Below are 21,839 nucleotides of genomic sequence, written 5' to 3'. Positions count from 1 at the left end.
GCAGGAAAATCTGCATTTTAGCAAAGCTAAAATTCTGAAGGAACTCCACAAACTGAATGCACAAGTTTGGTTTTAAGTTTAAGATGACTTCAGAAGATATATTTTTAAAGTTTTTTAAAAAATCATTTTATTGAGGGCTCATACAACTCATTACAATCCAAACATCCATCCATTGTATGTCAGACACATTTGTACATTTGTTGCCCTCATCATTCTCAAAAAATTTTCTTTCTACTTGAGCCCTTGGTATCAGCTCATTTTTCCCCCTCCCTTTCAGTTCCCCTCTCCCTCTTGTGCCCTTGGCAATTTATAAATTATTATTTTGTCATATCTTACACAGTCCAATGTCTCCCTTCACCCGCTTTCCTATTGTCCGTCCCCCAGGGAGGAGGTTACATGTAGATCCTTTTTTTTTTTTTTTAAACTTAAAGATTTTCTCAGGGCAATAATTTCAAGGGTTCAACAACCCCATTGACTCCAGAAAGTCTACCTTCCATAATAATTGTAAACTCTGCTCTGCATTTTCTCCCTTTTGATTAGTATTCTTATTTGAAGTTTTTGATCAAATTGTTTAGTAATGGTAGCCAGGTACCATTCAGTTCTGGTCTCGTCAGAAGAGGTAGTTTTTTTCATGAAAGCATTCTATACCTGACTCTCCTTCCTCCTTTGTTGTTCCAGACAAGAGACCAATTGTCATGCCTTGAATTCCAAAGACACTACACAATGACCTAAAAAATATGTTTTATTAAAGTATCTGGGGGTTTTTGCTTGCTTATTTTGGTGGGGGGTTGATAAAGATGATGCTGTGGTTATGTCTATAAATATGATACTCTGATTATGTCTAAAAATAGAATCCTCTTCTCTCATAAATGTATACTGTAATATTACTGGATAAAATTACATACTGTTTAGGATTTTCAGCAAAGTAAGGCTCCATTGAGTAGAAAGCAAGCACAGAGGGACAAACAGCTAAATGAAGCTGCATTATAGGACATGGGATTCATTATACTTCTACCACTTCTGTGCTCGACTTTGAGACTTTTTTCTTTGCTCTTTCCAAAATTTTCTTAATGCACAGGTTATTTTGAAATTTTTAAAAATAAGCTTTAAAAGTTATTTTTGAAAGATTAAGATTATAAAATTCCATTTAGTGTGATTCACTGCTGTGATTTCATACAGAAGAGAAAGGCCCTAAGGCTGTTCTCCATTCAATTTCTCTCTCTGCCATGGAATCGATGCCAACTCAGAGACAGTACAGAGCTATGGGCTTCAAAGACCGAAACTCTACGGGAGTGGAAAGCTCCGGCTATCTTTCTCTTGTGGAGCAGCTGGTTGGTTTCAAATTGCTGGCCTACGGTTAGCAGCCCGAGGCATAACCACTAGGCTACCAAGGCTCCACTTTCAATTTAGAAAACACTAAATACCACCCAAAAACAGTTTTTATGCAAATTACTTAATTTCTTAAATTTCTTATAGCAAGAAACATAAATCATCCTGCCAACTTTCTAATGACTTATGAAGCTTAGATATGAAGACTACTCTGGTAACCAGGAGTTTTTTTGTGTACTCTTTAAAACCAGATTATAAACAGGAACTTTTGGGTCTTTGTCAAGACAGAATACATACAAGTTCTTTTATAACTACACATTTTCGATAATGTATGCTATCAATTTTGCTCCACTCTATCCAAGAATTTATTTAGCCAATGAACAAATATTTACTGGATGTTTATTACATATCACAGATTATAGTAGACACTCACTCAAGGCACAATGGTAAGCAAGACCAAATCTTAATATAAAAATACTGAAACTTTTCATTAACTTATTTTGTGAAATGTAGTCATTTAATAATTAACTCTCTGGGGAAAATTAATTTGTTAAATATTACTGTCCCTGAGTCATTTATATATATATAAAGCATTTAAGTCTATCATACACATAGAAAGTCCTCATACCTAAATCTTTTCATAAATAACAAAAACCTAAAATTTGATTCTTATTCTGAAAATTGCTTAGTTGGCTTTTCTCTCTATTTTTCACTCAACCTCTATTTCATAATTCAGATCTCCTGTTATCGAAAGTTTAAAGGAGTAGTAATAGGAGACAAACACACTGAACCCATAGGGTGAGAGAATTTACAAAGATGATTAGAAAAGCTTTTATACAAGGCAGTGTAAAGCAGAAACCTCAGAACAATTAACCATCATGACCAACAGGGCAGCATTTGCCCCAAAATCAAAGCTTAGAAAGCAGCAATGGGCAGGAAAGAAGTATAAATGGAAACTCAGGGAAGAAATGGGAAGGGTAGTATTATACTGAGGACCTTACAACTATGTCACAAAATAAAATGTGTGTAAACTGTTGAGTGGAAAAGTATCTTGTTCTGTAAACTTATACCCAACCTAAAAAAATGGTCCACTGCCTAATCACACACACAAAGAAGCCAAGATTTCTGGTAGGTAATAACCCCTGACCACTGCTTTAGCCAGGTTTGAAATCATCAGCTGCCCTTTTTTTAAAAACTCTTCAGGGAGTAGTTAACTTCTGGATATCAAATTTAAACAAAAGAACATATATACTGAATGAAAAACCAGTTTGCAATGTAAACTTTACATGATTCACATAAGTTAAAAATTAAAAACATACATGTATAAGTACATATATATGTCTAACAATAATATTTTAAGAGTATGGCATACAGAGTACATTGGCACAGATAAACTGGAAATTCACAGATACAAATCATTCATGATGATTTCTTTATTATTTCTTATGGGAAACAAAGACTGATGAGCAACAAAAACTCAAATTTTAATACAAATATTTGGAATTTTACTGATAAATCTGTAGAGACTGGTCACAAATATTTATATTCTGTTTTACAGATTTGAAAGAGCAATAGAAGTATGGCCACCTTGAGCTCCAGCTACTGGAATGAAACCACTACATCTGTTTATCAGTACCTCAGTTTTCAAGTTCAAAAAATTTACCCCTTCCATGACAACTGGAACACCGCCTGCTTTGTCATTCTACTTTTATTCATATTTACGGTGGTGTCTTTAGTGGTGTTGGCCTTCCTCTATGAAGTACTTGACTGCTGCTGCTGTGTGAAAAACAAAACCGCCAAAGACTTGAAAAGTGAACCTAACCCTCTCCGAAGCGTGATGGCCAACCTGAGAAAGCGCGAAACTGAAGTGGTCTAGCACACGATACAAATGTTCTAACTCTCTGAAAGTCTTCAACCTCTTCTGAGCAAAAAGAAAATAACTTTCTGAGGCCCACCCATTATAACAGAACTGATTCTGCCTTTGAACGGTTACATGATCCCCAGCAGAAAGGAAGAAAGGAGTGAAATATGCACTTTTGTGTATGTATGCCTTTCATTAAATCTACAGTGAAACTTCATACACGTGAATCATTTCCTAAGCTGTCTAAACGTTATTTCAAAAACTGGGAAAATGTTCCTAGGAAACATAAGGCGAATGACACTAAAATAACAAACAATTCACATAATACTACACCAAAGAAAATGGAATAGTCTTCCAGGTGTTTTGATAATTAAGTACTATTTATTAACAAAATCCAGCAATCATTATAATAATTCTCAGTAAACTAGTAATAGGACAGTCTTTAACCAGGTAATCTACCAAAAAATAACTGAAATCCTACTTAATGTAAAACTGAATGCTTGCCCCCTCTGATGACCAAGGCAAAGATGCTCACTCTCATTTCTCCTATTCAAACTTGGAATAGAGGCTCCTGACAATGCAATAAGGAGGAAAAAGATATAAAAGCTATCTCCTTTAAAAAGAAAGAAATGAAACTGTCTTTATTCACAGATATAATCATATATACACAAATTCCATTGAAAGCAACCAAAGAAAGGTACCAGAACAAGCAAGTTACAAGGTTGCAGAATACAAGATCAAGTGACAAAAAGAAAAGGTAATCCTAGACTCTTATAAATAAACTAAAAATTTAAATTAAAAAAAATCCCATTTACTATAGCATTAAAGATTATGGGATAAATCTGACAAATGATAGGTAAAACAATACACTAAATACTACAAAGAATCCCTCCAAAAGAAATTAAAGACTTGAGTAACTAGATATACCTACAACAACTTTACGGACGAGAATAGGCATTATTAAGATATCAAATCCTTCCAAGTTCACCTAGAGATTCAACACAATCTCATTCAAACTCCAACGTTTTTGTAAAAATGGACAATACCAAAATGCTTAATGGAAACACAAGCAGGCTAGAATAGGCAAATTTATTTGAATAATAAATTCAAGACTGATTATGAGAGAATAAGCAATACATGCTGGTATTGGTGACAAGGAAAACATCAGAACAGGGATTTCAGGAATCATACAGCCGTATGCACAGGCAAGAATTCCATGGAGAAAGGGCAGTCTTTTCAACAAGCAGTGCTGAAACAATTGGGTATACATACGTAAACAGGGTCCTTTAATCCATCCATCATATCATACCAAAAAATGGAGATTGTTAACCTTCAGAAAGTCTTGCAAGGCTGGCCCTTGCTTGGCTTCTAGGGACCCAACCCCTAAAGCATTCCCCATTAACAGATAAGAGGGGCTCCCAGTCTCTGGACTGCTTGTGCTAACACAACTTGCTTTCCTTCTGGGAGTTGGAACAATTGCTACGCAATAAGCAGTGTCTGTATATGGTAAGCCCCACAAAGGAACCTGGACTCTGAATCTCTAGTGGACTCCCTAGGCAGAAGTAGATGTGTTACTGTTGCTGGGGAAAGATAAACCCACTCATGGAAAGAGCATAAAAACTTTGCATATGGATCCTTCTAAATCCTGCCTGTTTCTTTTCCTCCTATGATCCAACTGTAGTGGATGTGGTTTATTTCCTTACCACATCTCTGTAATAACCTTAGTGGAGGACAATTTAATTAAAAAACATAACTATTGAATATGCTTATCTAAATCTAGAGTAGACTTGTATATTCTAAATCTAGAGTATAATTTGTAGTTATACATAAATTTTCTATTTATGATAAATTCTTATTGAAGACAGCGTATGTATGTGTGTGTATATATATATATTTATTAACCATTTTAGGTAAAATTAATATTTTTAAAAACTCAAAATTTGCTGACATTTTAGGAAAAAATGCACAATCTAAGAAGGGTCCGAGCATTTTCAAACAAAAATCTACTATTAACCACCCTGTACTTTTTTGAGTTTTCACTTTCATTTTGCTTCCCATATTCACATTCCCATGGGTTATGCTATTCAATGAAAGAAGACTGCAAAGCAGTCAAACCACCACCCAACACCTATCAGAAAAAATAACAGGCCCATTCTCCAAAGCCCACTGGCTTAACAGATACCATATTTTATGCTCTTAATAGTATTTTGTTACAATCCAAGCAACATGAGCAAACCAAAAACCCACTGCTATGGAGTAACTGCTGACTCAGAGGGACCCCCTGTGAATTTTCAAGACCCTAATTGTTTATGTGAGTAGAAAGCCCAATCTTTCTCATGGAGCTGCTGGTGGTTCTGAACTGCTAACTATGCAGATCACAGCCCAACATGTAACCACTACACCACCAGGGCTCCTTCAAAGCATGCTCTATCTACTACTTACGCTGTCCTTAGGCCTGAAGTACCTAAGAATTCACCCTGAGAAACTAATTAAAAAGACAGAGGTTCAAGATAGAATAATGTTTATAATAGCACTGTCCAAAAAATCATAACACTGGAAACAACCAAGCCTATACCTAAATGTGGCACATTACCTTAATGAACTATTAAAAAGCCACTCTAGAAATTAAGCAAAATAGAGAAAGTTTCTGACGTGAAGAGAAAAATGCATTCACAATATAGTTACAGATGATTTTATAAGTATGAATACATGAGTAAGGTCTGAAAAGAAATAGAGAAAAGCTAAAATATCTGACATGTTAAGATGGAATAATGGGTTTGTACAATAAATATGTGGTAAAGTGGGAATAAATTTATTTCCAATTTTGAGAACCCTAAATACCATCATGAAATTGTTTTTACTCATTCCTTATATTTCTTCTAGCAACAGAACCAAACGTAAATCATCCAAGTGATAATCCACTATGCTCCAGGGTGTCCATGAAACTTAGGTATACAAAACTTTTAGGTTCTTATCATAGATGGAAAACACCGAAGTTCTTTTATAGCGAGATTTAAGAGGTATGGAGAAGAGCTGTGGATTCAGAGATATTTAAGAGGGTCTCAAGATGGTACAAAACTATTAGCTCTTGGCCACCAACTATGAGGGTGATGGTTAAACACCACCCAGCAGCACTGAAGAAGCAATCTCCTTCTGTAAGAGGCTACAGCCAAAAGCCCCCTATGGAGTTCAATTCTACTGTGTACAAGGGCCGGCCACCCAGGAGTCAGCATCAACCCCATGGCAAATTATTTCTAGAGACCTTCATCACCGTTTCATTTTCCTCCAACTCACAGCTCCCTTTATATATATTTATATGCGCGCGCATATTTGGGGGGCGAGGTGGAGACTTGGGAGGGATGCACAAAATTCTTGGCCAACCAAAGAGAAGCAAAGCCATTCCAAGGTCTTCCTGCTGCTAAATGGGATCTGCTGTTTGTACTTATGAAGATGAAGTTCTCAGCTGCCCAAACAAGGGGAAAGTAGATAAACCCCATCTTTATCACTAACTGAGCCCTCACCTTCTCACTTTCTATCCTCGTTGCCAGCCAAGTGGCACTCTCTTCAGCTTCAAGCCACCGGGGCTGAGTCTAAGCTCACAATTTAGAGGGACTTCTTTCAGACTGACTCTCGCTGCCCCTGAGAGCTTACTAATGTGCTGGAAATGATTCACACATTAACACAGAAAACACCATACTTCGGGCTACAAGTTTATTACAAGCAAAAAGCAAACAGATGAACAGACACTTTTAGGGCGAGGTCTGGAGAGAAATCTCAATGTGGAGCTTCCAGGTCCCAGAGAAGGGCTTGCTTGTTACTCTCTCCTGTGAGGAAACTCACCTGAGCACTCGGCTTCCAGGCTCTCATATTAATTGGCCTCTCAAAAACCCAAAGGGGAATTCCTAGCCTATCCTATAAAGTCATTATGAGTCTGAATCAATTCAATGGCAGTGAGTTTGAATTTGGTTGGTTTTATGTTTTGTTTTGGTTTTTGATGTTGTGTAAAAGAGAATAAAGAGTGAATTAAGACCAAATCCAAAAAAAAAAAAAAAAGGAATAACAAAAATTAAGGTGAAAATCAATGCAATGAAAGAGGAGAAATCAAAGAATCAAAAGTTTGTTCTTAAAAATATTAATAAATTGACAAACCTGTAGTCCGACTAATCAAGAAAAAAGGAGAATTTATAAATTCCTAAAACCAGGATTGAAAGATGAGCTAAAAGATTGTAAAAGACAAGTTTAAAAAATTAGGCCAGGTTTAAAATGTATAAATTTCCATATATATATACCAAGTGCCAGGATTACCTCAAGAAGAATTAAAACCTAAATAGACATAATAAAATGACTCTTCCCACAAAGAAAAGCTCAGGCCCTAAGGACTTCACTGGTAAGTTCTGCCAAATACTAATAAAGGAAACAATACTAATAATCGTTCACAAACTTTCAGAAAGTAGAGGAAATCAAAGAACTTTCCAACTAATCTATGAAACCAAAGTTACTCTAACACCAATGCCAAAGGCATCAGAGTCAAAAAAAAAAAAAGAACACTGCAGAACATAGGATTCCACACCACAACTATGTGGGACTTGTTCCAGGAATGCAGGTGTCGTACCATCTGAAAAACCAATGCAATACGCCACATTCATAGAGTAACACAGAAGAACCACATGTGTACTCAATCCACCGCACCCCATTGACGGAGGACTGACCAATTCAGAAAACAAGAGTAAAAATGGTTGCATTAACTTGGAGAAGGTAATCAATGTCACTGAGTGGTATAAATTGTTTAATTGGCATTATGTTCTGCTGTGTATATTTTCAACAAAAATAAAATAACTCCTGCAAGCAAGAACGGTGACTGGCTGGGCCCCACCCAGAGCCCTTCCTGCCTTTTGCCCATCTGCCCTGTGCTGGCCAGTACAGGCTCTGCTCCTGGCCAGTGAGCCACTCGACCCTGGGCCACCAGTCTCAGGGATGGGCACCGTATGGGCGTAGAGAACCCAATGAGTAGGGCCTGCTGCTCCCCTTGGCCTCTGAGCCAGGCCCAGGCTGACCCTGAAGCCCCCAGGTGCCAAAGGAGCCCCGCTGTCCGCACCCCACTCCCCGCCCCAACCCTGATAGGCTGCCTTCCCAGAGGGGCCGGTCCCCTGGTCTTTTGTCAAATAAAGATTAAACTTGGAGAAAAAAAAAAATAACTTTTAGAAATTTCAAATATATCATAGATCTAAATATAAGCACTAAAACTATAGAATTTCTAGAAGAAAACATAGGAGTAAAGGTCATCTTCTATTCTCAAATTCACTTCAACACAGTGCAATCAACAGGAACACTGAACTCGGCAATGGATTTCCTGTGACTACATGGTTTTCTGAAAAATAAAAGGAAACAATACCAACAGTCAATTTTACTAACCGGAATTTTGTTTGGAACCTGATGATCCTCCATGCTCTAGCTTTGCTTTCTTTTTCTTGGACAATGATGATGGCTCAGGAGCCACTGACCGTTTCTCTACTACAGGATTAGAAAGAGCTCGTTTTTTGAATAGCTCCCGTTCTCTCAGCAGCGTGGGATCCATAATGCTACAGAGACAAAAATAAATGTTTTTAATAGATGTTACTCCAAACCGTATATTCGGTACACATACCTCAATACGTATTAATTGCCTAAAACATCATTATCTTTTATTATTAGTTTTTTAGAATGTATATCTGGTCAATTATTTGCTCACTAAATATTTAATTAGTGCCTATTATATGTCAAGCAAGGATTAATGTTGGCAAAATGGTAAATGTTCAGCTGCCAACCATGTTGGTAGTTTAAACCCACCTAGTACGTCAGAGGCACTGAAGATTTACTCCTCAAAGATTTTGGCAGAGTTGCTGTGAGTTAGATTCAGCACTTAATGACACACATGTCAAGCACTATGCTGAAGCACTAAAAAAAGGGATAAGTTGGTACTCTAAAGCTTGAGAACTACAGTGACCAATACAATAACCACTATATGCCTAGGGAGCACCTGAAATTGAGCGCAGTAAACATTAAGTTGTGTTCACAATAAGATATTTTATTTATAAAATTATTAACACTTAATACAAAGAAATTATCAAGTCACAGGGGTATGTTATACTGATATGTTAAAATGATAGCATGAAGAGCCATCAAGAAGTTCATAGAAACATGGAATTAAAAGATAATGAAAATTTTGCATTAATTTGTAGAAGCCTCATATTATTAATATCGGGTTGAACAAAGTACTACAATTGATTTCTATTAGCTTCTTTAATATTGCTGTAACAATAAATTACACATGTGGCTCAGATTCATAGCTCACACTACATGAGGGTAAGCCAAAAAGCTTTGCCACAAAAAAATCATAGTTTTATTTAAAAATATTAAAATATGAAGCTACTGTAACTCTTTCTAGGTCTATACATTTCTGAAGGCATATTTCCATCTCTGACTCTTTCGCCGAAAGTGCTGCACTGTGTCATTTACACTACACAAAACTCAGTTTTGGTGGCCTCCAGGAACTCAAATGATGTTCTTTTGAGTTTTGAGAGAAAAAAGTCTGAAGGGGCAAGATCAGGGATGTAGGCTGGTTATAAAGTTCCCCAGTGAAATCATCATAGGACAGCCCTCAAAGAACACAACAACTGCTGTTGAATCATGATCCTGGCAACCCTGGTATGAATTCCACTTGGACATTATGAACCATATATACTCAAGTATAAGCTGACCCAGTTATCACCAAGGCACCTAAATTTACCACAGAAACTGCATTAAAAATGTACTGGGAAACTGCTTATACACAAGTATATACGGTAAATTTTTGATATGTTGTTGGATTCTGTAAGCCAGAATTGTTGAGAATTTTTACAATTATGTACATGAAGGAAATTGGTCTGTAGCTTTCTGTCTTTAACTGGTTTTGGTATCAAGGTATGATCACTTCATAGAATGAATTTGGAGTTTGCTGTCCTTTCTATGTTCTGGAATAATCTGTACAGAAATGGTGACAGTCCCTCCATGAATACTTGGAAGAATTAACCTGTGAAGCCATCTAGTCCTAAGTTTTTCTTGATTGGAAGTTATTTTTATTCTTGAGCACTATTTAAATTCTATATATTTCTTGCTTAAAGGTTTTCTTTTTCCACCTCACTATAGAAATAAACATAGGGGGAAAATTATATGTGATCCTCTTTTGTATGAAATCATTTTATTGGGGGCTCGTACAACTCATCACAATCCACACTTACATCCATTGTGTCAGGCACTCCTGTACATGTTTCCCTCATCGTTCTCAAAACCTTTGCTTTCTACTTGAGCCCCTGGTATCCGCTCCTCAGTTTTTCTCCTCCCTCCCCGCTCCCCCCTTGATAATTTATAAATTATTATTTTGTCTTATCTTACACCATCCGATGACCCCTTCACCCACTTCTCCACTGTCTTCCCTCAGGAAGGTTATATGTAGATTCTTGTAATCAGTTCCCCCTTCTCCCTCACCTTCCCTCTATTTTCCCAGTATCACCACTCTCACCACTGCTCCTGAGGGGTTCACCTGTCCTGGATTCCATTTCCAGTTCCTATCTGTACCAGTGTACATCCTCTGGTCTAGCCGGATTTGTAAGGCAGAATTGGGATGATAGTGGGCGGGGAGGAAGCATTTAAGATCTAGAGGAAAGTTGTATGTTTCATTGTTGCTACACTGCACCCTGACTGGCCCGTCTCCTCCCCATGACCCTTCTGTAAGAGGATGTCCATTTGCCTACAGATGGGTTTTGGGTCCCCAGATAGGAAATTTCTTAATGACCTTCTCTATTTCTTCTTTTATCATGGGTCTGTTCAAGTTTTCTTTGTATTAAATTCAATAGATAGTGCATATCTAATTATTCCTTTCTTCTAGTTTTTCAAGTGTGTTAAGAGTACAATCTTTCACAGTACTGTGTTATTACTCATTTTATTTTGTTTGGATGTTATAACACTCTTTTCATCTCTCATCCTAAACATTCACATCTTCACTATCTTTTCCGTTGTTGCTAGCGGTTTGTCAATTTTGTTAATCCTTTCAAAGCACCAACTTCTTACCTCGTATTTTTTCCCAGTATTTGTTTGCTAATTTGTTTATTCTCCCCTAGTCTTTTTCCTGCTGCTCTTTTACATTGTTACCCTTGTTCCAAATGCTGGAGGTTAAGTTATTGGTGGTGCTGTGTTTAGGTGCTGACTTTGGATTTCTCTATTTTCATTTATTCACTGATAGCTATAAACTGCCCTCTGATAACTGCTTATGCTGTATCTCAAGGGCTGAGATCATTGTTATCATTCTTGTTTCAAGGAATTTTTTAATTTCATACCTTATTTTACCTATTACCCATTCCTTTTTAAGTATTATGTTGTTCAGTCTCAGTATGTTTGTCTATGTTCCTGTTCTATTGGTGGTTTCATTTTATAACATTGTGATCTGATCAAATAAATTGTAGGATCTCTATGTTTTTCAATTTGTTGAAGTTTGCTTTGTGCTCTAACGTGATTTGTTCTGGAGTGTGTACCGTGTGCAATGGAAAAAAATGTTTACTGTACAAGTTATAAGAGAATTGCTCTGTATATGTCTAAGAGATCAGCTGGTTGTTGTTTAACTCTTCTGTCTCTAATAAGTTTCGCTCATCTGTCTTTCATTGAGAGTGGTTTATTCGTTTACTAGTATTACTGTCAAGCTACTTTTTCAACTCTGGAAATTAATCAACTATGTCAATGCACTCCGAGGGTCTTTGACTGCGCACAGGTTTATTAAGGCTGTACCTGGAGTGTCGTTCTTTTCATCTTTTGTAGTGTCCGTTCTCTCTCAATATGGCATTTGCCTTGCAGCCTATTTTTATCAGTTATTTTTATTGCCATTGCTGTTTTTTTATAGTTGCCACTGGCTTGACTTTTACCATCCACTGACTGTCTTTTTTTGTCTGATTTTCAGCTGTGTCTCCTGTAAGCAGCATCTAGACAGGCCTTGCTTTCTAATCCAGTTGCTGTCTTTTGATTGGTGGATTTAATCCACTGACATTTTTGTTAGGCAGGGTTGACTAGAGAAACAAATGCAGTGATTCTCTTATGTGTGAGACCTTCACATCCAGAAGTAGTTATTTGTCAGGCAAATACTCAAGTCCACAAAGCTGATACTAATCCATAAATCCCTCTTTAAACCACACAGCCACATGCAATGATGCAGAATGCAGGCAGATCACAGGCTGGTGGGTGCAATAGATCCAATGGCAGAGGAAGCATCACAGAGCTCTGACAGGTTTCCTCATGGCTCAACAGTCAAATGAAGGCAGAGTAGGGAGGTTCCCAGGAGACTCCTTATGAGAAGGCCATGCCACAAAGAGGCACCATCAGGCTGTGACCTTATTGACAGGCTAGACTCTAGACTCCACCCCTACACTTTTATTTATCAAGTTGACATGAAATTATGTAACCACAACATTCAACGTCAATATTGATATGAACAAGGTTTTATTTTTGCATTTTGCTGCCTTTGGTTTCTTTTAAACGTATGTGTTCTATTGGTCCATTTGTTCCTCCTCTATTTCTGTGTTGCAGAGTGGTGCCTTCAATGCACTGGATTTGAGCTGATGGTGTGCTGTGTGACGCTACCAAGTTTGTCTGCTGTTACTGTAGATTCTCTGTTATAGTAACATGGTTAATGTTTTTTGTAATGCTAGTGTTTTCATTAATTCCTTTAGTTGTCCATTTTCTAGAAAAAAATTCCTCGCATTTGAGGTATAATTTTACTAGATATAGGATTCTTGTTTGGCAGGGTTTTTCTTTAGGTTTTAATATACAAGGGAATACCTAAAAAAAAAAGCCAGGAAAGCTCTGCTGGGCGGAGCTTTCATAGCCAGGTAGGTGAGTCATGAGCAACTGGCTCTGAGTTAGGGCACCCAGTGGAATCACCTGAAAAGGTTCTCTCTGGGCACAGTGAATTTTTCTGTAAAAACAGTTTCGCTCGAACCTCGTTTTTTATTATGATCACACAAAGACAACAGCATGCAGCTGTGACATGTTGTTTCCTGCTGAGGAAAAATGCCACAGAAACTGCTGTGATGTTGAACATAACTTACAAGGGCAGCACTAGGGGAAAAACTCAAGTGTACAAGTGGTTTTCTCGTTTCAAAAAAGGTAAAATGTTGATTTAATAACAAACCTCATTCTGGACGCCCATCAACTTCCAGAATGGTCAAAAATGCCAACTCATAGTGTATCTGAAGTTTGTTCCAGCAGGTCAGACTGTTAATCAAGCTTTCTATGTTGAGGTTCTGAAAAGACTACATAACAATGCGCAATAAAAAAGGCCTGATTTATGGCAGACACAGACTGGTTTTGCCAAAACAATGCATGCTCACGCAGCCATCTCAGTGCACCAGTTTTTGGCAAAAAACAAAATGCTTCTCTTGCCCTACTTACCTTACTCAACTGACCTCACTCCATGCAACTTTTTTGTTTCCATGAATGAAAATGGACATGAAAGGGCAGTAATTTGACAGAGTAGATGAAGAAAAAAAAACAAGGGAGGTGCCGTCAGCTGTGCAAACAGATGAATTTGAAAAATGTTTTCAAGAATGGAATTGCAGACTTTACAAATGTATTAAGTGCAATGGAGAGAATTAAGTGTGTATTAAGTGTAATGGAAGGTGATTAAGATTGTTTTGTTTAAAAACATTATATAGCTGGGGGGGAGATCTTTTTTTTAGGGGCAACCCCTCCTCATGTCACTCTAATGCCTTCTTGTCTGTATAGTTTTTTCTGAAAAGTCTGAACTTACCCTTATTGGTTTTTCTTTTTTTTTAAGCCGCTCTGCAGCTTTCTCTCTTTTCCTTGAAATTGGAGAGTTTGAATACGATGTTTCATGATGCATTTCTTTCAAAGTCTATCATATTTGGAGTTCTTTCCCTTTCCTGAAGTTATTTTCTCTTCCTTTGTGACATTGGGGAAATTTTCTTCCATGATATCTTGTACTATTTTCTCTGTACATTTTTAAATTTCTTCTTGTTCTAGGATCCAAATGAGAGGTGGGTTGTCTCTCTTGGTAAATGTCCCACTTTTTTCTCAAGCGTTCCTCTGTTTCTCTTGTCAATTGTAGTCAAAGTGAGTATCTTCAAATTAACTGATTTTTCTCTATCTTCCATTGCACTCATGTCCTTTACTCTGTGTTCTTTATTCCATCACTTAATTGTCTAGCTTCTGAGATTCCTTTGGATTTAGAAATTCTAGTTTTTCCGTTTCTTCCTTGTTCTCAGGAGTATTCCCACATCTTTTGAAAGGACCTAAATATCAATCTTCTGAATTCTGTTGCTGGTGCTTGCTGGACCTCTTTTTTACAGTACTCTATTACATTTGGTGATTTTTGGTTTTTTGATTTGTTTTTCTTGATATTTTGGGTTTACTGTGGTTGACCGTTGTTTCTTTGGGATTGTATACAACTATTAGTGGTATGTGACCTGTTGAGTCATTTAGAAGTAGTTGACTGTCTAGTGATATGGGAGAGGTCTAATAGGAGCTGGAAAACATATGGTAGTGAAATATAAGAAAAAGGAGCGAGACAGGTAAGAGAGGAAAATGGGAGGGGGGAAGGGGGGAGTCTGTCCAGAGATAAAATCCAAGTACTGGTAGTAATAATAAGTGATTGTCTGAATAGGCTAACAGATTTGTAAAAGTAATGGAAAAATGGATTGTAAGAGGGATAATTAGAGTAAGTTTCATGGAAATATATTTCCCGAAGGAAAAAAGAGGGCAGAAAGAGATAATGTGTGGAGGGAGATACAGTGGAGAGGAGGAACAGGCGACAAGACTCAAGTGTGGCTTGGGTGTGGGTGCTGAAGCTTGGTTACTATGACAGCATAAATGTTGGTGGCTCTGTGCACGAAAAGGAAAAAATGAAAAGAAATAAAGGTTTTATGGGTATGCAGGAATCTATAGGCCTGCCTCTTTTGCCTGGGAGGAATTCACATTATATCAGGAGAGTTGTTCAAACTGGAAAGAAGACACAAAAAGAAAAGCAGCAACAGGTAGAAAAAAATAATAAAGGTGTTATCAAAGAACAGAAGTACAAAAACTAGAAAATAAACAAAACCCAAAACTAAGTTAGGGATTCCTCCTTTAGTAATTTTATTATATGTATGTATATGCTGTGTGGGATAAGTAGGACATGTGGCATGGGAGGGCACCAGTGAACAAGCAGGAAAGGAGAACGGCAAAACATACTAACAGTGTAACTTAAGTACTGAAAATGTCTGCACTAAGCTGCCCACTGAATCTGCTAGACACAGAGAGCCCTGAGAGGCCAGTGAGATAAGAGGGTTGGCTGGCTGGTTGCCTCTTAATCACTGTTATCCAATAGATGCCAACTCAAAGGACTGGGGATAATTGGCAGTGCTGGGGAGGATCACAGAAGTGGCTCATGGAGCTGGTCAATGGTAACGGGGAGTTTACCCTTAAGATGCTGCTCTCCTACTTTATAAAACTTGGGTCTACTGAACTTCTAAGCTGATTTTCTCACTACCAGGAAGGGCAGGATACCCCTTTGTGGTAGCCAGAGTTTATCTCTCTCAGTTTTAATTATGGCAATCCTGTGTGTGTGCAGATTGGAACTGTGCTCCACAGGCTTTCAACAGGTGGTTTTTATACAGTAGATCCACTTGCTTATGTGCCTGGTGTTTAACCATTTTCTGCCAGCCATGAAGAATTTCATCACATACTTTTAAAGCCTGAGAAGTGAAGTATAGCTCAAGAAATATTTGTTAAATGACAATGATGAGAAAGCATCTTTAAATTGTTCTGGTCTTGTTATTACTGGTTTGAGAGACAAGCTTTAAAGGCCTTGTCTTTAAGCAATTTACGTCTGAGAACATGAGGGCATTGGACATTGTGCTCAAAAGCAATGAATGATTCGGAGTGCTAAAAATTAAAAATATAAGCACTGATAAAGAATCCCGCTGACCTTCCGTTAAGAGTGACAAGTACTGGACTCCTAGTCAGACTTGCCTTCTTGACATAGTTCTAACTCCAAAGCAATCCTCTAGAATAAACAAGCCCGCTGTTGTCCAATACACTCTAACTCACAATGACCCTACAGAAAACAGCGGAACTGCCCAGATTTCCAAGGCTGTAATCTACAGAAGCAGAATGCCTTATCTTTTCTCCTCAGAAGCAAGAAGTGGAATCAAATCCCTGACCTTTCAGTTTTGGCAGCCAAGCATTCAACCACTATTCCACAAGGGCCCTTGACAATCCTCTAGACTCCTCCAAATCTATTTTATCATAAATAAAATTAGGATACTACCAATACTCTATATCTGGCATCACCATTTAAAAAAGTCATTTTAAATAGCAAAGCACCAGAGTACATATGTTATTCTTTCAGAATGACTATTTTTGAGTTGCCTCTGACAAAAAATAAATAACTAAATAATTATAGTAAGGTAATAAAGAAGGTAGAGAGTCTGAGGGAAAAGGTAAATATAACTAGCAAGAATGAGAACTAAAAATTGATGTGGGGAAGTGGGAATAACAGAAGACTATAAATGCTAAGACAAGAAGTGCTGGGCCTGGTGGTATCTAATGAGTACCCACTATGGGTTACTAATTGGTAAACACAAGATCAGCAGTCAAAACCACCAGTTCTTCCACCAAAGAAAAATGAGGCTTTTCACTCCTGTAAAGAGCTTCAGTCTCAGAAACCCACAGGACAGTTCTACCTGTCTTAAAGGATCACTGAGAGTGGGAATTGACTCAATGGCAGTGAATTTGGTTTGAAAATAGTAATTAACTTAGGATTTAAAAATGACTTAAACATAAAGCCTTAGAATTTACAAAGCAGTAAATGCTTACACAAAGAACATGTTCTACTTACCTCAAACTGAAAGAACCCAAGAAAATAATCAAACCTCTATTTGCAACATTAAAAGATTCTATGGACAATATTGATGAAGGAAACATCAAAAGATGGAAAGATTCATATCAATGTGAATGAGGGGGAGTGCAGAGTGGAGACCCATAGCCCATCTGTAGACAATTGAACATCCCCTTACAGAAGGGTCGCAGGGAAGAGATAAGCCAGTCAGGGTGCAGGATAGCAATGACGAAAGAAAACTTTCCTCTAGTTCTTCCTCGCCCAGTCCCACCATCATGACCCCAATTCTACCTTACAAATCCAGCTACACCACAGCATGTACACTGGTATAGATAAGAGCCAGAAACACAGGGAATCCACGACAAACAAACCTCTCAGGACCAATAATGAGAACAGCCATACCAGGAGGGAAAGGGGAAGGTGGGGGAGAAAGGGAGAACCGATCACAATGATCTATATATAACCCCCTCCAAGGGGAGGGACAACAGAAAAGTGGGTAAAGGGATAAAACAGTGTAAGACATGGGGTAAAAAATTATAAATTATCAAGGGTTCATGAGAGAGGGTAGGGAAGGGAAGGAAATGAGCTGATACCAAAGGCCCAAGTAGAAAGAAAATATTTTGAACATATGTACAAATATGCTTGACACAATGGATGGATGGATGGATTGTGATAAGAGCTGTAAGAGCCCCCACTAAAATTATTTTTTTAAAAGATTACACAGAGTCACTGTACCAAAAAGAACTAGTTAACAGTCCACCATTTCAGGAGGAAGCATATGAGCAAGAACCACTGTACTACAGGAAGAAATTCAAGCTTCACACAAATTAGCCAAAAACAAGGCTCGAGGAATTGATGGAATACCAATTGAAATGTTTCAGCAAGCTGATGAAGCCCTGCAAGCACTCACTTGTCTTGTGCCATCAAATTTGGAAGAGAAGGGGGGAATGGGGAGGGAGGGGGAAAAAAAAAAGAGGACCTGATGCAAGGGGCTTAAGTGGAGAGCAAATGCCTTGAGAATGATTGGGGCAGGGAATGTATGGATGTGCTTTATACAATTGATGTATGTATATGTATGGATTGTGGTAAGAGTTGTATGAGTCCCTAATAAAATGTAAAAGAAGAAAAGAGAAAAAAATGATTAGGGCAAAGACTGTACAGATGTGCTTTATACAACTGATGTATGTATATGTATGAACTGTGAAAAGAATTGTATGAGCCCCAATAAATTGTTAAAAAAAAAAAAAAAAAGAATATGTTCTAAAAAAAAAAAAAATTTTGGAAGAGAGCTACTTGGCCAAACTGGAAGACATCTATTATTTGTGCCCATTCCAAAGGTGACCCAACAGAATGCTCAAATTATAGATGATCACTGATATCACATGCAAGTAAAATCTTGCTGAAAATCATCCCACAACAGTTGCGGCAGTATACTGACAGGAAGCTGCCATGCCTTAAGTTCAGGCCAGATTCAGAAGAGGGCGTAGAACAATGTGTATCATTACTGATGTCAGATTAATCTTGGTTTAAAGCAGAGAATGTCAGAGATATTTACTTGGGTTTTGTTGACTATGCCAAGGCATTCGACTATGTGGATAATAACAAACTATGGATAACCGGATAACCTTAAGAGGAATAGGAATTCCAGGACACTTCATTGTAATTTATGCAGAACTTGTACAAAGATAAAGAGGCAGTTGTGTAAAGGGAACAAAGGAATACTGCTTGGCTTAAAATCAGGAAAGGTGTGTGACAGGGTTGTATCCTCAAACTATACTGATTCAATCTGAATGCTGAGCAAATAAAGAGAAGCTGGATTATATAAAGAATGTGGCATCAAGAAGGCTTATTAACCTATGATATGCAGATGATACAACTTTATTTGCTTAAAGTGAGGAGGACTTGAAGCACTTGGTAATAAAGATCAAGACTTCATACAGACTTCAGTATGGATTACAATTCAATGTGAAGACCAAAATTCTCACAACAGGACCAACAGATATGATGATAAACAGAGAAGATTGATGTCAAGAATTTTGTTTTGCTTGGATACAATATCAATGCTAATGGAAACGCAGTCAAGAAAGAGATCAAAAGATGAATTACATTAGGTAACTCTGCTGCACAGATTTACCTCATTTAAAGTATTGTAAAGCAAGGATGTGTGTTACCTTGCGGACGAAGGTAGCATGGTGTCTCGACTGCCACACCAGCATGTGAAAGTTGAACTGAGTAAGACTGAAGAAGAATCCATCCCTTGGAATTGTGGTGCTGGAGAATACAGAAAGTACCATGGACTTCTACCAAACAAACCTATCTGTTTTTGAAGAAGTATGGCTACAGGGCTTCTTTAGAGGCAAGGATGGTGAGACTTAAGTCTTACACGCTTTGGGCATGTCAGGAAAGATTCGCATCTGGAAAAGAACATCTTGCCCAGGGAAGTATCAGGGAAGTAAAAAAGAGGAAGGCCCTCAAGGAAATGGAATGATACTGTGACTGCAACAATAGGCTGACGCATGTGAACAATTGTGGGGTTGGCACAGGACTATGGAGTGTTTGTACTGTTGTGCTTAAGGTGGCGATGGGATGGAACCAAATGGCTCCAGTATTTGACCCTTACAACACTCTGGATTATAAAGTAGCACTTTGACTGCTGGTTTAATATATGAAATCAGACACGAAAATGTATGGTGTCACTCAGACAGCTAGGAAAACTAGGGCATAGGACCAAATATGCTGAACTCCTGGGCAAGTGCTCCTTAGAAGGTCTCCACAACCAAGGCCATGCGTGTGGCGGCAGTGGTGTCCGCTGACTGGGATGTGGGGCTCTCATGCCCCACCTAACTTTTCCTCTTCCCAGAAGACTTCTCACCACTCGCACTGAGTTCCCCAGCTCCCTACGGAACTGTCACAGTAGACGGGACACCTTCCCAATCTACTTTGGGGGGAGGGGGGGAGACCAGCGTGTGCCTGCAGAAGTGAAGATGAAGCCGCCAAACCTAAACCAAACCTTCCGGCTCCGAAGGCCCCCTTCTACACCACACCGTTCGCCTCTTAGAGCCGCCTTCTTTTCTTCTCCGCAGGGCTTTCCCTAAGCCTCAGAGGTGCGACTTGGCACTCCCTCCCCTCGGGGCTCCAAACAGCCGGAAGGCTGAGGAAAAAACCCAGAAATACAGTCAGGCGAAGAAGGTGCCTCAGTATCGTTCCCGGGAAATGCCTTCAAACTATACCCCCCCCCCAAAAAAAAAACCGCTGAACTAGACAAAGAAACGTATAAGGGACATTATACATCAGGTATCCGACGACCGAAGTAATACATACGAGTATCTAAATCACAACCTCTATGGGTCTGCCTCCCGCGGCTCCAGAAACGCACAGGGTAGTTTGTCTACTACTAATGGAAACTTGAGCGGCTGGGAGATCCTCCGGCTTCCTGGTTGTGAACGTTCCCTCTTTCCAACCCAAAAGTTTGCTCGCGGAACACTCGGGCCTAAAAGACAAAGCTCCCAAAGCAGAGTCCCAACCTCTCCGTCTGCCGCGTAGGGAGCCGGAGCCCCAGCCTCCCCGGGGCGGCGGCGCGTCCCAGGGCGCGGAACTACAGGCCCGGGCCGGGCGCCCCTCCGCCGGCCGGCCGGCCGCCGCACACCTACCTGGAAGAGTTCAGCCGCGCGCGACCCGCCGCCGCTCCTACGCGCGGCCGCCTCGTGCAGGTCCTCGTCGGCGCCCCCGCTTGACCGCACACGCTCCTCGCGCGGACCCGCCAGGTCTCCGCGACCGCACCGGAGCGGAAGCAACGGCAGCCGAGCTGGCGACTCGACTCCGACTTCCGCCCGCCTCTTCCTGATCAGGCGGCGAGGAGCCGCGTCCCGACAGCCACCGCGGGGCCGACGCGGCGGGGAGTGCGCATGCGTCGTCCCGCGTCCCGGCTGGGATTCTGCGAAGCGTTGGAACGCGTACGCGCGTTCCGGGTCTCCTTGACGACGGGAGGGGCGGGCTCCCTGAGCCGGCGGGAGACAGCGTGGGTGGCTCCAGCAACGGAGGAAACCTTTTCCTTGCAGAAAAGAAAAGCTCCTGGATCCGACTCCGTAGTGCCCTGCAATCTAGAGTGGCAAACGTGTTGCGTGTCTTCTCAAAATTCAAAATGTGTGGATTTACCTGAAATAAATAACCGGCTGCCTCTTTTAGAGATATAAAAAAAGTGACCCAGTGAAGTGAATAACTTGCTAAAGAGCCCTGGTGATCTAGTAACCGGTTAGGAGATGGGCTGTGGTGCTCAAGGACAGCAGTTCAAAACCACCAGCAGCGGGGAAGGTGGGAGGGGGGATGGAGCTTACTGTTCCCATAAAACGTTACAATCGGAAATTCACAGGGGCAGCTCCATCCTGTCCTATAGTTTCACGTTGAGTCAGTGTTCAAGGCAGTGAGAAAGCCCGTTCTCTGAACTGCCAACCTAGGCTCATTCCACCATATCTCTGAACCGCACAGGGCTTGGGATTTGGAAGCAACCAAACCAAACGGAAAAGATAACTGGCTAGAACAGAAAACCTAACAACAGTACGTTAGAAAAATCAGATTTTCAGCGCTGTGCCTTCCTCACTCTCGTAACCTATACTGACAGCGTAGTCAAAGCTCAACAAGTTGCGGCTGTTGTTTAATTACACTTAATAGTACTTGGTCTCTCCAAGTTATTCAACCTGTGAAGCTTTTTCGTTTGTAAAGTGAGGGTGATACATTTACTGCAAAAGACCTCTA

At 39.5% G+C, this 21,839-nt stretch overlaps 2 protein-coding genes across 2 annotated transcripts in view; one reads left to right on the top strand and one right to left on the bottom strand.

Moving 5' to 3' along the window:
- GTF2E2 (general transcription factor IIE subunit 2) overlaps positions 1-20,934 on the bottom strand; it is an 81,639-nt gene extending 60,705 nt beyond the window's left edge. The window contains exons 1-2 of the mRNA XM_075556723.1: positions 20,738-20,934; positions 8,603-8,769 (exon numbers count right to left, since the gene is read on the bottom strand). Coding sequence (XP_075412838.1) covers positions 8,603-8,765 — 163 coding nt within the window. The 5' untranslated portion in view covers positions 8,766-8,769; positions 20,738-20,934. The remainder of the gene's footprint in view (positions 1-8,602; positions 8,770-20,737) is intronic.
- On the top strand, positions 2,909-3,205 carry SMIM18 (small integral membrane protein 18). The gene has a single exon (XM_075555762.1). The coding sequence runs from the start codon at positions 2,909-2,911 to the stop codon at positions 3,203-3,205; it is 297 nt and encodes a 98-aa protein (XP_075411877.1).
- Positions 20,935-21,839: the final 905 nt, after the last annotated feature.

The sequence above is a fragment of the Tenrec ecaudatus genome, chromosome 8 (genome assembly GCF_050624435.1).
Source record: "Tenrec ecaudatus isolate mTenEca1 chromosome 8, mTenEca1.hap1, whole genome shotgun sequence".
Classification (NCBI taxonomy): Eukaryota; Metazoa; Chordata; class Mammalia; order Afrosoricida; family Tenrecidae; genus Tenrec; species Tenrec ecaudatus.
Note: the sequence above shows the minus strand (reverse complement) of the source record. Positions and strands in the feature narration are given on the sequence as shown.

What these genes read in the sequence shown, in the direction of transcription:
- SMIM18 (XM_075555762.1), top strand. Translation starts at nt 2,909, where the DNA reads ATGGCCACCTTGAGCTCCAGCTACTGGAATGAAACCACTACATCTGTT.